General features: G+C 37.3%; 2 protein-coding genes across 3 annotated transcripts; one reads left to right on the top strand and one right to left on the bottom strand.

Annotated features, from left to right (window-relative positions):
• On the top strand, positions 1-6,304 carry LOC108891656 (outer dynein arm-docking complex subunit 1). 2 transcript variants are annotated; one of them, XM_051071150.1, is made up of 14 exons: positions 1-222; positions 603-678; positions 856-955; positions 1,463-1,652; positions 1,750-1,875; positions 2,030-2,143; positions 2,598-2,665; positions 2,954-3,129; positions 4,132-4,257; positions 4,354-4,435; positions 4,537-4,706; positions 5,249-5,421; positions 5,569-5,663; positions 5,821-6,304. In XM_051071150.1, the coding sequence occupies exons 1-14, from the start codon at positions 220-222 to the stop codon at positions 5,921-5,923; spliced, it is 1,602 nt and encodes a 533-aa protein (XP_050927107.1). In that variant the 5' UTR covers positions 1-219; the 3' UTR covers positions 5,924-6,304. The 2 variants fall into 2 exon arrangements, with proteins under 2 accessions (XP_050927107.1, XP_050927108.1); XM_051071151.1 differs by lacking the exon at positions 1-222 and adding an exon at positions 238-348.
• Positions 6,305-6,498: 194 nt separating this feature from the next.
• zgc:154075 (uncharacterized protein LOC556929 homolog) lies at positions 6,499-12,819 on the bottom strand. The gene is made up of 14 exons (XM_018688903.2): positions 12,652-12,819; positions 12,233-12,341; positions 11,422-11,506; positions 11,261-11,334; positions 11,100-11,159; positions 10,609-10,716; positions 10,247-10,303; positions 9,903-10,033; positions 9,566-9,620; positions 9,126-9,218; positions 8,872-9,006; positions 8,150-8,251; positions 7,204-7,365; positions 6,499-6,986 (listed from the first exon to the last, which is right to left on the bottom strand). Exons 1-14 carry the CDS (start codon positions 12,663-12,665, stop codon positions 6,852-6,854), a joined length of 1,320 nt encoding a protein of 439 aa, XP_018544419.1. The 5' UTR covers positions 12,666-12,819; the 3' UTR covers positions 6,499-6,851.
• Positions 12,820-14,169: the final 1,350 nt, after the last annotated feature.

Raw genomic sequence — 14,169 nt, forward strand, 5'->3', positions numbered from 1 at the left:
AAAAAAAACTGCTAACGGTCGTACTATGTGATTACCGTTAATTAATTAGCTCCTAACTAGCTTGTCCAACATACACAGTAAATTAGGCCTTTTGATACAAAGGTCTCCATCTATATAAATCTGCCGTTTTAACTTTTAGCGTTAGGTACCTTCAGCGAGTTTGACGTTAATGCCGAGGAACCGAAGCCAATTAATCAAGTTGACTAAATACAAATTCAAATGGTTAGCTAAGTAGCTGAGTTTTGCTAGCGTTATGTCTAATGTTACGTACATGTCCTAGCATTAGCTAATAGTAGTTCGGCATTGTGGTCTATTTTAACACTAGCATATTATTTAAGTATTTAAGTGGTAAGTATTTATGTGGTAGTATACTAAAGCTAGCATCATAGACACGTATAAAGATAGTATATTATTTTAGCTAGTGCAGCTTTACTTGACAATTGTTTGCAACCAACGATAGGCTACCGTTAGTCACAGTTTAACCTAGCTAAGCCTCTTTTAAATTTAACATTGAATTTTCACAATAGTATGTATGTATGTATGTATGTATGTATGTGTATAGTTAGCAGTCAGGCACAGCTTTGACTTCTGTTATTCTTCAGACTCAAGACAGACCAAAATTCAACATGAGTCAGCGATCATCGGCTGTTAGAAGTCAACTACTTGGAGAATTTTTTAGTAAGTTTTGTAGCTATTCCTAAGCGCTACACATCAAGTGATGCTGATTCCTGAAGTTCTGCACCAGACAACACGAAAAGCGTTAATTTCCAGTCTAAATCAATAATTAATAAAATTTATAGTAGCGTAAACAGTAATTCTGAAATGGGACATAGTTACATCATATTTTTAATACAGCGGAAACGGACCTGAACAAACTGCAGCTGCAGTATCGCAGATCAGAGGCAGTCAAGCGGGCATACTCTAAGAACACCAGAGTCCTCATCTACAGACACAGGTGAGTGGCGTCATTCATTAACCAGTTCTTGCCACCTCCAGAGACAATTTATGATGATATATTTTAAGTCCACATTGACATCACATTAAGTGAAATGTTCATAGAAACATTTTCCTCTGAAGGTGCAGATGGTAATTTTAGACTTCTGTGTATTTTTCATCATTGAATAAACAATTGGTCATTTGTGCATAAAACTAGTTGCCAGAGGAGGACAGGAGGGGGATTAGATTGAAGAATAAGGCATGTACAAAGGTTATGGGTTAGATTGAAGCCCCAGAATGAAGATGGAAGAATGCCCTTTAGTAAACAATGTCACTTTAGGATGCTTTGTAAACAAGTAGAAAGAGTAGTGAAGTTAAAACGACAATTAATACTAAAATTAATTAGACTTATGTAGCTTTTTAAAAACATCTGTTCTGTTTTGGTGTTTTCCAGAAGCATAACTTGTAAGTTTTACATGTTTTGTCCAAACTTTGTATTTATGTGTTTGTGTGTCTGTGTCATGAGACGAGAAATCCAGCGACTCCAAGATGAACGTGACAAGCTTTTACGCAACCTTGGCGTCTCTCAGACCAGTTGTAGCAGTTGGACTGATGGTAGCACTGTTCAAGACCTTACTTCCCTGTTGGCCTGTGGAGACAGACTAGATGAGGAGCTGAGGGCTGAAAAAGATAAAGTGGCATCTTTGAAAGACCAGGTAATATCAAGTGTGTTTTCCTGTGGAAACACACGTGAGAGTGAATTCATCACGATTTTCTTTCCTCAGTTGACCCCACTTATTGGCTTTTTTTCAGATATCGAAATGGGAGAGGAAGTTGGTGGGAAAGAGGGCCACTGGTGGAACTACATGCCATAGTTGGAAATCTGATAACAGAAACTTAGTTAAAACCACCTGCTTAACAGAAAACAAACTGGACAGGGTTAGTGTTACACAGACAATCCACTTTTACATTAACTGAAATCAGATTTCCACCAACTTCATATTTTTGTAAACATTCTTTATTTTATTGTAGTTGTGTTTTTTTGTTGTTTTTTGTTTTGGTTATTCTGACTCCAGGTATGTTTCTGTTTTAGGGTTGCAAATGCTTCAATGAGCTGATGACAAGGAATGGACAGTTGAGGGAGGATTTGAAAACACTACAAATGGAGAAGAAACATTTCCTTCATGTTCAGTCTCAGCGGACAAAGGTAGATTTATTTCAGTCAATTCTTAAATTTGTATTTGCTGCTGCTACATCGGGCCAAAATGTAGCAACTGGAGTGATACCAAGGAACAGGTGCCAGAATGATGCTTCTCTTCCCCTTCACTTGTAAATCTTACCGAAATCACAGAAAATTGTAGAATCACGTTATCTTACAACAGAAGATTTAACACTGTCTACAAAGCTGGGGAGTACAGGGAAATGTATCAGACAAAATTTAGGAGATGTTCTCATGATGGATTGCCAGTAAATGGGTGTTAAAGGGGAAATATTTTATAATTCTCTTTTATAAGATAAAGAGTATGGTCTAGACCTGCTCTATATGTACAGTACCCCTAGATAACTTATGTTGTTGAATTGGTGCTATATAAATACAATTGACTTGATTTGACTTTAAATATTTTGAGATTATAGTCAGTTAACTCTGTTATCTCTTCCAGGAGCTGCATGCCATTCGCAAGGATATTTGTAACATGATGACTAAATGCACCGAAGCCTTTAATGCCAGGTAAACTGTTCTGCAGCACTCTGAAGATAGGTGCATTTCTTGTGACCCACTTTGCACAATTGCTATGTTAGAGCACAGATGGATTTGGACAGGGACAGTGATGCTCACAAAGAATCACTTGCTCCCATTAAGCTTTCTGAGTAGCAAATGGTAGAGATTGCTTACTTAAATGTTTTAATATTTAACATTTAAACAAAAAAGAACTGCATGAGATTAGACTTCATAATGATAAAATACATCCACTATGTCTAACTGTCCAGTGTGTTGTATATTTATGGCTATAACTAGTGTGAAAATCCAGGAAAAACTGAGGATTCTGATGGACCAGAATGCTAAGGATATGGCTCAGTACATCAAAGAGAGGAGAGGCCTGGAACGAGGAATCTCCCATTACTGCAACTTTAAGGCTTTCCTAGACATAAAGACTATTGTGCGCATGAACCAGGAAATCGACCACAGTCAAGGTGACTATAAAGTTCATGCTTTTAACACAAGATGAGTCAGATCACATTATTCTGAATCCCTAAACTAGGATAATAACAATAACAAATACACTCAATGTTGCATATCAGAAAAATCCCTTACTGTCCTCTGACTACGCCATGTCAAATATTTGAACAGCAGGGTGACATGGCAGTAAGACCACGTCACCCTGCTGTTCCCATAAAGAGTGGCACTATGTACTTAATTCACTGCTATGCCAAAGCTACTTGGCAGTGTGTTGCTCTCTCATTTTGCTGACATTGTTTTTCCACATGGTCAATATATACCCTATCATTATTACTTTAATATTCCACAGTATTAGGTCTGCTAGTGCTTATTATAGATTGTTTGACACAACAGACTGACTACTGTCATCCCAGGCCTATGTTTACTTCTAATCAAATGCGATGACTTCTAATCAAATAAACTAGTGACACCTTGTGTCTAAAAGATGTTACTTCTTCACACTTTACAAACACTTGACAAGGAGGACAGAGGGGAGATTTTTCCATTGTTACTTATTATTAATTCTGAATACTGAGCAGAGGCTGAACAGAAATGTATAAATAATTGTTAATTATATATTTTATTTATATTAGCACTGATTACAATATTTCTACAGTATGGTCAAACTGTATTTGTTCCTGTAATTTTAGTCCTGCTGAACTTTTTTGGCACGTTTGTGCATCTTCTTTATCTAATCATTTTGAGTCAATATGTCATTATAAATAATAAATGTCTTTATTTATTGGTATTTAATAAGATGGATAAAGACACATGGGTCAATACAAGTCTCCTTTGTGGACTCCTGGAACCCAATTTAACTAACTTGACTTATTTAAGAAAAGAAAGAAAGAAAAGTAAGAGAAAAAAAGTTTGCTGTAATCATTCCTTATGCAAATAAGCTCTGGTGTATTACTCATCTATTAGGCATGATGGGTAAAGTAAGGTCTTATATGATTTTTCTACATTTGTCCTCATAGTGGAGAAATGCAAGGAGCTGGGGTCAAAGGAATGGGCATTGGAGGATTTTGAGGATGCTATGAAAAAAATCTTCAGAGAGACAGCAGAAAGTGACCTGGACAAACTGGTCAGGAACTTCATACAAAGTATGAAAAATTCTGCACACCATTTAACATTACAGAAGCAGTGGAAGTTGGGCATTTTAACAGTAATCAGAATATGTTATGATATATTTCCATCAGTGGAGGGGCAGAACTACACTTTACTGAACTTTGTCAACTATCAGCACAATGAAGCAGAGACCATTCAAGACAGATCTCTCAGGTTGGTGGTGTGTGTGGTGGTGTGTGGGAGAGGAAGACAGATAAAGAGGGAAATAAATATTGTGGTTGTACACTGTCTTCCATTATGCACCGGACTGAAAGCTTCTCAGTGAGAGGGAGATTTTTTCAGCTGAGGACCAGCAGCAACAGGAACGTACAGCAGGTTCGTCAGATGAAGGTTTCCATTAAGCAAGAAGCTACTGATCAACAGCTTCCAGTTTATAAACAGCGTGTGCAGTTCATGGAAAAGCTCCTAGATCAGCTCAAAGAAGGTACAGCATAGGACTCTGAATAAAATTATCCTTTGTAGGGGGGCAACAGAAACATGACAATGGAGTTTGTCTCTTCTCAGCAGAAAACGTCATGTAACATCATATATAGGATATACAGTATACTGTGTCCATCTATCTATGAACATGGCAATGTGGAAAAACTGTATAAAAAACAAAATAAAAATATTCATACAGATAAGTGTAGTGACATGTGAAATGGTCAAGTCACTCTTTCATTGATACGATCATGAAGGGTAAAAACAACACATAGAGTCACACCTATTTGGTTAGAGTACATCTACAGAAGCAAAAACAGGCTGTAAATGCTTTTGTTAAATCATGTAAATTTGCTCTGTTTTTGGTAACAATTGCAGCTGTTGATAGCAGGATCATCAAACAAAAGTATACACAAGTATAGATAATAGCTCATTACTTTGCAGACAATGAAGTTTTATCCAACGGTGGGAGATAAAATAAAGGTAATATAACATCAGTTTTGTAGAAGCAGTTTTTTTTTAATATCTCACAACTCTTTTTACCAGGTGTCAAATCACTGCTTCAGATCAGCTATAACAACTCTGAGATCTTTGACCAATTAAGCTCCTCCGATGGGGTCCAGGATGAAGATGTCACAGAGTACCTGAAAATGGTGGAGGACAGAGTCAACGAGCTGCTCGCTCTGCAGTCCTATCTTCATTTCCAGGAAAGCCAGTGGGTATGTGGGCATGAAACATCTTGTCAATGGAGAGTCAAGATACTGTCATAGCAGCCAGTGCAGTCAGAAAACTGAGTGTGGCCTCTGCTAGAACGTGATGAAAATCTCACTACTACTTACTGTGTAACTGCACTGTCTCACCTCCAGGACATTGACAGTCTCAATACTATTGCCAGCCAGCTCCTGGGTATAACTCCACCATCTGTCAGTCTGACCACGGCTGCTGCGACTCCCGCACCTGGGTAAGTGTTTGTTTTTTTTTTTATCTTGAAAAGTGTGCAGATCTCAGACGTGACTCTCAAAGATCAATGATGGACAAAGATCAATCATGGGCAGATTATTAGCAATAGTATAATCATTAATCAGCCTCTTGCCTTTTTGATTTGTGTGATACCTCAGTAACGATCCAGACTTAGTGGAGTCAGTGCTGCTGGATGCAAAGGAGCCATTGAGTAGAGACGATCTCCTGACACTGGTCAATAAGAAGGGTGAGTACAATTGACATAATTAAGATTAAAGAAATGCAAAAAAACGATTTGTACAAAGCAAATTGTAAAACCTTTTCACTAATATTCCTATCTTTAAATCTTTGTCTGTTTCATTGGGATTATTGTAGACATGATAAAAATGAGGTTTTCTTTAATTCATCCCTCAGATTCAGAGGAAAAAGAAGGCAGACTGACCTCATGGTTACACTTGGTGCTGCTCCTTGGAGCTGCCATGAGCTACATCATGGAGCAACACAAGGCCATGAGTTTCAGACATGATATTATACTGTATGCTTTTTAGTGAGTTTATATAGACATGCTGCAAAGCTTAAACACACCAGTTATTCAGTAACCCTCTTAAGGTAACAACTTAAATTAAAAAGAAGCATTGTGTATCTTGTGTATGTGCAGTTGTTCACAGTAAGTGGTACATATGCATTCAATACATTTATTTCATTATTTTCTTCACTTGAATAAAGGTTAATCAGTAATCAAGCTAAATAGTAGTCCAGGGTGACAGATCTATCACTTCAGCTATCATAAATATCCTGAGGTATATTTGGAGGCACATTAAGAGTGAAACAATGACTGAAATTACACAGATTCAGAAGTTTTTACTAAAAATTATGAGAATTCATTAACAATACTTGCTTGAGAATGATCACGTCATAACATTATGCTGAACAATAAATGATCAAGTTCTTGACTTAGTACTTTAATCAATTTAAAAAACTAAACAGGTCCCCACATTCACTCACAAACACAAACACACAGTATCAAAATCCCCTGAACAATATGAAGTGAATCATCAGCATCATGAGCATAGCAGTACTAATGGATTTGGCATTTCATTCACCAGACTAACAGTGTCTTTAATCATCCAGGTATCATCATAGTGTTTGATTTTTAAGCTGACATTTTCATGACAGTGTTTTTGGTTCTCTAACTCTGGTTAATATCAGCAGTAGCAGGGCACACCACCCTGCCCTCCAGTCGTGAACGTTCAGCTTCAAACACCAGCAAATGGCTCAGCAGCGTCTCCTCAGGACCCGATCGGATTAGGGATGGATCATTGTTCTGCACGTACGAACACACGTGGCTGATCAACCATCACAGTCAATGTTTCCAAATCCTATACATCTTTTAAATCCTTTAAAAACTGTCCATAAAGGAGCTATATCAAAACTGATAATATACTGCATAAACCAAATGAATTGATTCTTAAAAATAAAAGCTCTGCAGAAAACTATATAGTGACACAATTAAAGAATTATATGTATTTATAAGTACTTACCGCCACAGCAGAAATAAAGGCATCCATAAGGTGGTAGTCTGCTCCACCATGTCCACCCATGCCAAAGTGCATGGGGGTATTACTTTTGGCTGTGTGTTTAGTGGATCTCTGGGTCAGAAAGTCAAACACGTGTACCTCATGGCCATCATATGACAGTTCCCCCTGTATAGATACACTTCATTATATAGGTACTGTAGCATTTAGTTGATACAGTGCTAGCTAGTTAACATATCTTATAATACATCAGCTCACCATACAGTAGCTTAAAAATTGTTTTTATGGTCTTTAAGGTTATGACAGTTGACCGTGTTTAATCTGATCCACACATTAACGATTTTCTTTCTCAAAACTTTCAGGTGTTTAAATTTCTTTGAGACTGATAACACACACTTGTGGTATGGGCAAGGCCACTTAATTCCATGAGGGGGAATACTCACTGATTACTGGTTTCTTGTTTCCACATAACCGTGCCCCCACGCAAGTGAGGTCCATATATCAATGTTTTTTCTAGTTTGGTGTGGAAAGAACTTGCCTGGCCTGCACAGAGCCCTGACCTCAACCTTGTTGGTTACCTTTGGGATGAATTGGAGCAACAGCTGCAAGGTTGGCCTTAGCTAACCTTATCTAATCTTATCTAACCTTATCTAACTAAATGGGAGCAAATCCCTGTTGCTTGGTTCAAAAATCCAGCGAAAAGTCTTCCCATAAAAGCTGAGGCTTAAGGTTATAGAGCATTTTGATAATCATGGTTCTTAAATGACATATGGTGTAATGTTTTTGTTTACTTGTAATTTTGGCCATACAGAGTGTGTGGTCAACACTACTCTCTCTGTGAGCCAATAGCTGATTCCCGTGTGCTTTTTTCCTTTACAGCACCTCTTGTATCTTAAATAATACCATTTGTTTTCCCTTTTTTCCTGCAATACCACAGTCCCTCTGGCCCTACCTTGCTGCCATAGATGGTTGTTTTTCGCTTGCACATCTCCTCAGTGAAGGCTACCATGGAAAAGGCTGCCGTCAGACCCCCTTCAAACTCCATGTTCACAACCTGGGCAAACAGAATGGACAAACAAGACAAAAAGGGAAAAAGTGTTAAGCTTCTGAATCTAAGTAAGCCTCACATAATACTTCAGTGCCACAAACACAGTATTTCTAGAGTAAAGTGAATTATGAAATTTCAGTTTAAATACCTATCCTTGAAAACTGTGAAATAATATTAATCAAAGGCAGCATGAGCAATAATACAAAGCAGACAGTTGCAAGAGGGCAATACAGCTTAAGGCAAAATAAACACAGTGCTGGCACATAGTATCCAACTAATTCTAGACCGGATCTGACATGATGCTGTAAAAAAACCTAAGAATTAGACCATATTTAACTGTTATTTGAAAATCGCCCTATATTTTAATGTCTTTGATAGATGATGGTTTACTTTGATTTCTAACATGTCAGGTCACTGTGTACAGTAGTAGCAGCAGTCTGGAAATATCAGCTGAAAAGATCTGAAACTTTGTGATATGTTTGATATCACAATGGCTACTGGTGCATACCTGGTGGGATTTGGGTTTTATTTAAGCAGAAACTAAATGTAATGTGTTAAACAGAGATGTCGTGCTATGGAGATGAAGAGTCAGCCTTAAATGTGTTAAAAAGCCAGTGTTTTCTAACCTGGTTACTGCAGACATCGTTGTCACACTTGTACACACAGCGCCCATATGGTCCAGTCCTCAGTGCCTCGGTTACTGACTCGATGTCTGGATACGAGTTCGGACATATGACTGATACAGGCCAGCCAGTGTGACCCTGGGAACACATACATACACACAGTTCATATAAAATTATATATGACAAGGAAAAGATTATGTTCACAGGTGGTTAGGTATAGCAGATAGCTGGTGAGAGTAATTTGTTGAAGTGTGAACCTGTTTCACTCTGTCCAGGTAGATTTTGCATGCTGAGTATGGACAGTCTTTTTCTACTGGACAATCCACACAGCGATCCCCTGCACCTGTTGGCTGGCAAAAATCAAAACAAACAATGTCATATTTAATATTCATGCTCAGTATAGAGAATTCCTCTGTTAGCAATAGTACAGAGAACAGTCATGGATATAATATTAATATAATATAATAATCTTAATGACACAAAAACACAACTGTGCGCTGTTGAAAAGTGAAAAATTTAAGTGCTGTGATGTGCTGTTCCACAAAGTGTCCATAGATCTTCAGGAAAAAAAGGATTCATTTATAAAAGAAAAAAAATACAATCAGAAAATTGTTTGTTCCAATCTGTAATTGCTACTAATTTACTTTGTAAAATTAATGATTCTTCATATCTCACGTAGTGTGAACAGACCACATACCATGTCATCTTTTTGGAAGTGGCTGACAGATCCAAATGATGACACTTTCACACACCTGGAAAGTACACACTGCTGCATTAATGATTAATCTTGGGAAAACAGAATAAATTAACAGAAAACAAACTTGTACACTTGAAAACACAGAGACTGAGGCTCCACAAAACCACCAGGCTAATGGGTCTAGTTCCTGCTAACATCATTTGATCTGCTATCATCTGACAAACTGACACACTTGATATCACCCAGTTGAACAAATAACTTTTCTATTTTAGTGTTGACTGCATATTAATCTCTAAACCTTAGAAAAACTTTGAGTTGATCATCGACTACTGTTTACCTGCGAGCTCCAGCCCAGTCATGTATTAGGTCGATGTCATGGCACGATTTGGCCAAAAGAACAAAAGAGCTCTCAGCTTCGTTCCTCCAGTTTCCCCGAACAAATGAGTGAGCAAAGTGATAAAAACCAACCTAGAAGAAGAGGTTGATGCTGCTTGTCAACATATTGTATAAATGTAACTTTGTATTAATGTCATATAACATATTCTCTACAAAATATAAGTGTATATAGGTCTGACCTGGGACAACATCAGGTTCTTGAGTTTATCAGGATTTTTGTATTATCATAATAATTAGTATCTGTAGGCCTAACAGTTGGGCCTTGAAAGAAATTCAGGATCTTACCGGTTCAAAGTGCTGAATATGGATCACATCACCTATGGCTCCAGCATTTATCAGTTCCTAGAAAGAGATTGTGTAATTTAATTTTTGACCAAGAAGGCAACTTCACCAAACCAAACCTTATGAAAATTTAATCACAGGTTTGCTGCTGTCAGACTTCCTAAACCAACACGTACTGAGTGCTTTATTAACTCTGCAGATTGAAGGTGCTATTACTCCCAACGGACTTAAGTTTGAAAAAGGTTATTTTTTCTGAGTGATCTTAATTCTGTAGATGTTATGTGTTGTGTTATTAACTTTAATGAAGAACTGACAATTCTAGTAGTTCTTAATGTACACAAATTTACATACAGAAATGTGTTCACCTTTATCTTGTGGATGGTGGGATCGTATCGGAGAACGTGTCCAACTGACAGCATCACACCACTCTGCGTGCAAGCCTGCACAATCGCTTTGCAGTCCTCAGCAGTTGTCTAAAGTCATGTGGACACATGAATGTGTAAGGAGGGCATGAGTGTCACACAAAGGTAATCATAGAAAGAGAAAAAGTGAGAGGGGAATCTCAGTAATTCAGAAATAGAAAATGAAATGGTATCTTTTCCAAAAGTTGCGATGTGCTTGGAAGAAATCTAATCTTTGCAACATATGAATTAAATTGCACTGAAATGTGATGGAAAAGATAATGTGAGGTGTTTTCTTAAAAGGGTCATTTTAATTCAAAATACACAATTACAAACTAAACTGCAAGAAATGACTGTAAAAATCAATCTGTAGGATCATTAACATTTGTATCAAAGTTAAAATTGCGCTCTATGTCAACACAGTTTATGTTTAATCTCATTTACAGAACACTCACTGCCATTGGTTTTTCCAGCAGAATGTGGTAGCCCTTCTTTGCAAAGGCCACAGCAGGTTCCTGGAAAAGGCAAAGTAGTTTAAATAGGACAAAAAAACAATGACTGACAATGACACTGCCTTGTTATACATATAGAGTATGCATAGACATTGTATGATTACCTTATGAAGTCGGTCTGGAGTGCAAATTAACGCAGCATCTGCAAACATCTCTCTTTCAGCTAATTTATGCCAGTCTAAAAAAAGAGCATTCAATAATTAAGCATGAAGCAGAGAATAATAAACAATAAAATTATGTTGTTTTTTTCTCTTTTGATGCTGACCATCAAATACATTTTCATCTGCAATTTTGTGTTGCCGTTGAAGTTTAGTGCGAGCAAATTTCCTTGGATCAGCAACTCCAACAACCTGAAATTGATAAAGTAACAGTAAACAAAGGGGATATAACAAGTTCTTTGTCATAACATTACAACTCAATACCTGGGCAGCGGTGGAAAAAGTACTCTGATGATTTACTTACTGAAGTAAAGTAGCAATATAACAGGAGAATACACTCTGTTAGGTGTAAAAATCCTGTATTATCACCAAAATGAATTTAAAAGCTGGTGACAACAGTCAAGGAAGTTAAGGACATGGCAGTTAAGAAACTAGTTAATTCACTGCACATTTCCAACCTATACTGTTACAGGAAACAGACTCTCCTCGTACTGTGACATAAACTTTTCTATTATACTTCAGGTATTTCTTTCATGGGCATCTTGTCAATGATCTCCTCTTTGGCTTACAGTTTGGAAGCCACGTTCTGTCAATGTGAAAAAAATCCTATTAATCATTATAATGAGAAACTTGAAATAATTATTTACTTATTTTGAAGTGATGACTTAGAATCTCAAAAAATACTAAATTAGTTTCCCATTATAAGGATCGAAATAATAACAAATTTTAACAAAATAAAGTTACGATTTACGGGATTCTTTTTTCAGCACTTTGGCGTGAATGGGCTTCCATACCACATAGACTTTTTGGTGTGTTTGTATCAGTACTGTCAATTCAGAACACGGTCCACAAAAGAAATTTGTTCACTGAATTGCCTCCTTTGTTGACAACATCGGGCTGCAGAGCAACCTCCCTCACCTTCATGCGATCAGGATGGATGGATGCAAACTGGGAGTAGATCTCTCCTCGACAGCCAGCTCCCACCACGATGACACGGACAGGTTTAGTCATTGTGGCACCCTGTGAACTTTGACACAAAGCTTGTTTGACACACCTCAAACAATGCCAAACTCATCAGACAGAGGAGATCACCTCGACAGTCCCTGCCAGGATCATACTTCCAGTAATCTGGGTTATTATTCTCTACATCTCCAGTTCACTACATGTAGATTAGCCATCACTTGAAGGTGGGCTTCATTTACAGATTAAACACCACTTTGTAGATTCAAATACGCTGATTCAATCCCAGACAGTTTTGAGAGTAGGTTGCCCAATAAAATGTAGTGTTTCCGGTAAATAATATCTGTCAGTTTCTGCATGTCTGTTTGGCTCAGTACCTGTTTTGTCCCATACGGCTGTCAAAACCTTCTGTCTATTTTCCGCGTTGGTCCAATTTCTTCTGGACACGACAACAGAGACACCGGTGTCCTCTCAGCGAAAGACTACATCAGCAGAGCAAGTCACTTCTTCGAGCAACGAAGACAAGCCCAAAGGCGAACAAACACTCTCCTAACGCCCCCTACAGTGTGCAGGAGGTCAATGTGCTGCGTTCACTGCTCCTCGTTAACTGCCAGTTTCAGTCTGACACACAGACACACACCTGGACATTATCAGTCATTCGGGTAGTAGGATATCTGGAGGAAATGTAGATAAAACTACACGAACATAGTCATTTACAACCATAATAATAAATAATAATAATAAATAAGAATTAATAAAAAGAGACTCAAAAATTGTTAACAGAGATATGTACTGACAGACAAAAGTCAATGTTCAGATTTTCCAGTCTTCTGGCATTTTTTTGTTCATGAAGTTTGAGGATGAACAGGGGTGACAGCTTAGGAAGGATTTGTTTACTTTTCTTCAATCTTAACATGCACAAATAGAATTTTTAAAGTATGATAATAGTATTTAGGACTTGTTTGTGTCCTTTGTCTTTCAAGGTGATTACAAAAATGATATCCTCCTTTGTAAAATAAGCCAAACCAAGTATTTTAGAAAACAACCAGTGATTAATATAAGCCCAAAATGTTTCATTATACATACAATCATTAAACATATTTTCGGCTGACTAGGGATTTTCATCACAGAAATTGCATCACTTAGTACAATCCAAACTACTACCTTAGAAAAATTACCCCGAGCAATAAAGGCTATCAGTCTTAACGTTTTAAAGTGAACCTCTTTAGCTTTTTGTGGAGTATGGTATTTAATATCATTAGTTCTGTTTTTTAATTGATCTCTTGAAAAAAAAAAAACCGGAGATATTGCATTTAATTTCTACTTGTTTGTTTAAACCATTGATTACCTAAGCTGTTTCGGACACGATGGCGTCATGAGGGTCGTGGAGGTCACATTTGAGTCATTAAGGTAGTAGTAGTCACATGACAGTTATCAGCGTGATAGAAATCACATTGTGGTGGTGTGACGTCCTCCACGTTGTTAAACAACATGTCTTCATTGTCTTAAAAGAATTGCTGCGCTTGAAAGGGTCTTTTATTTGGTTAACCATGCAGGCCTGCCCGATGAATCACAATTTAACACCACCTGCCTCAACAGATTATGTTAGATATTTCCGACAGCACCCGAAGGCAACGTTTTTAGCTTTTAGTTTTATTCTTTCATTTTTGTATTTTGTGTATTGTTTCTTGTGTTTAATAATGGCAGCTGTGTTGTACCTTTAATCATTTTATCATAATAACGGTTAGCAGATATATAACTGTTCTAACATTTAAAGGGGTTACTTGTTTTCTGTTAGCTATGCAGTTATATTCACAGTTAGCGGCTGACAGAAATGAAACAAAGCAGTCTACAATCTGACAGATACATACTTAATATTTACCAAAGTGTAACAA

Source organism: Lates calcarifer, linkage group LG6 (assembly GCF_001640805.2).
Source record: "Lates calcarifer isolate ASB-BC8 linkage group LG6, TLL_Latcal_v3, whole genome shotgun sequence".
In the NCBI taxonomy this organism is placed as follows: Eukaryota; Metazoa; Chordata; class Actinopteri; family Centropomidae; genus Lates; species Lates calcarifer.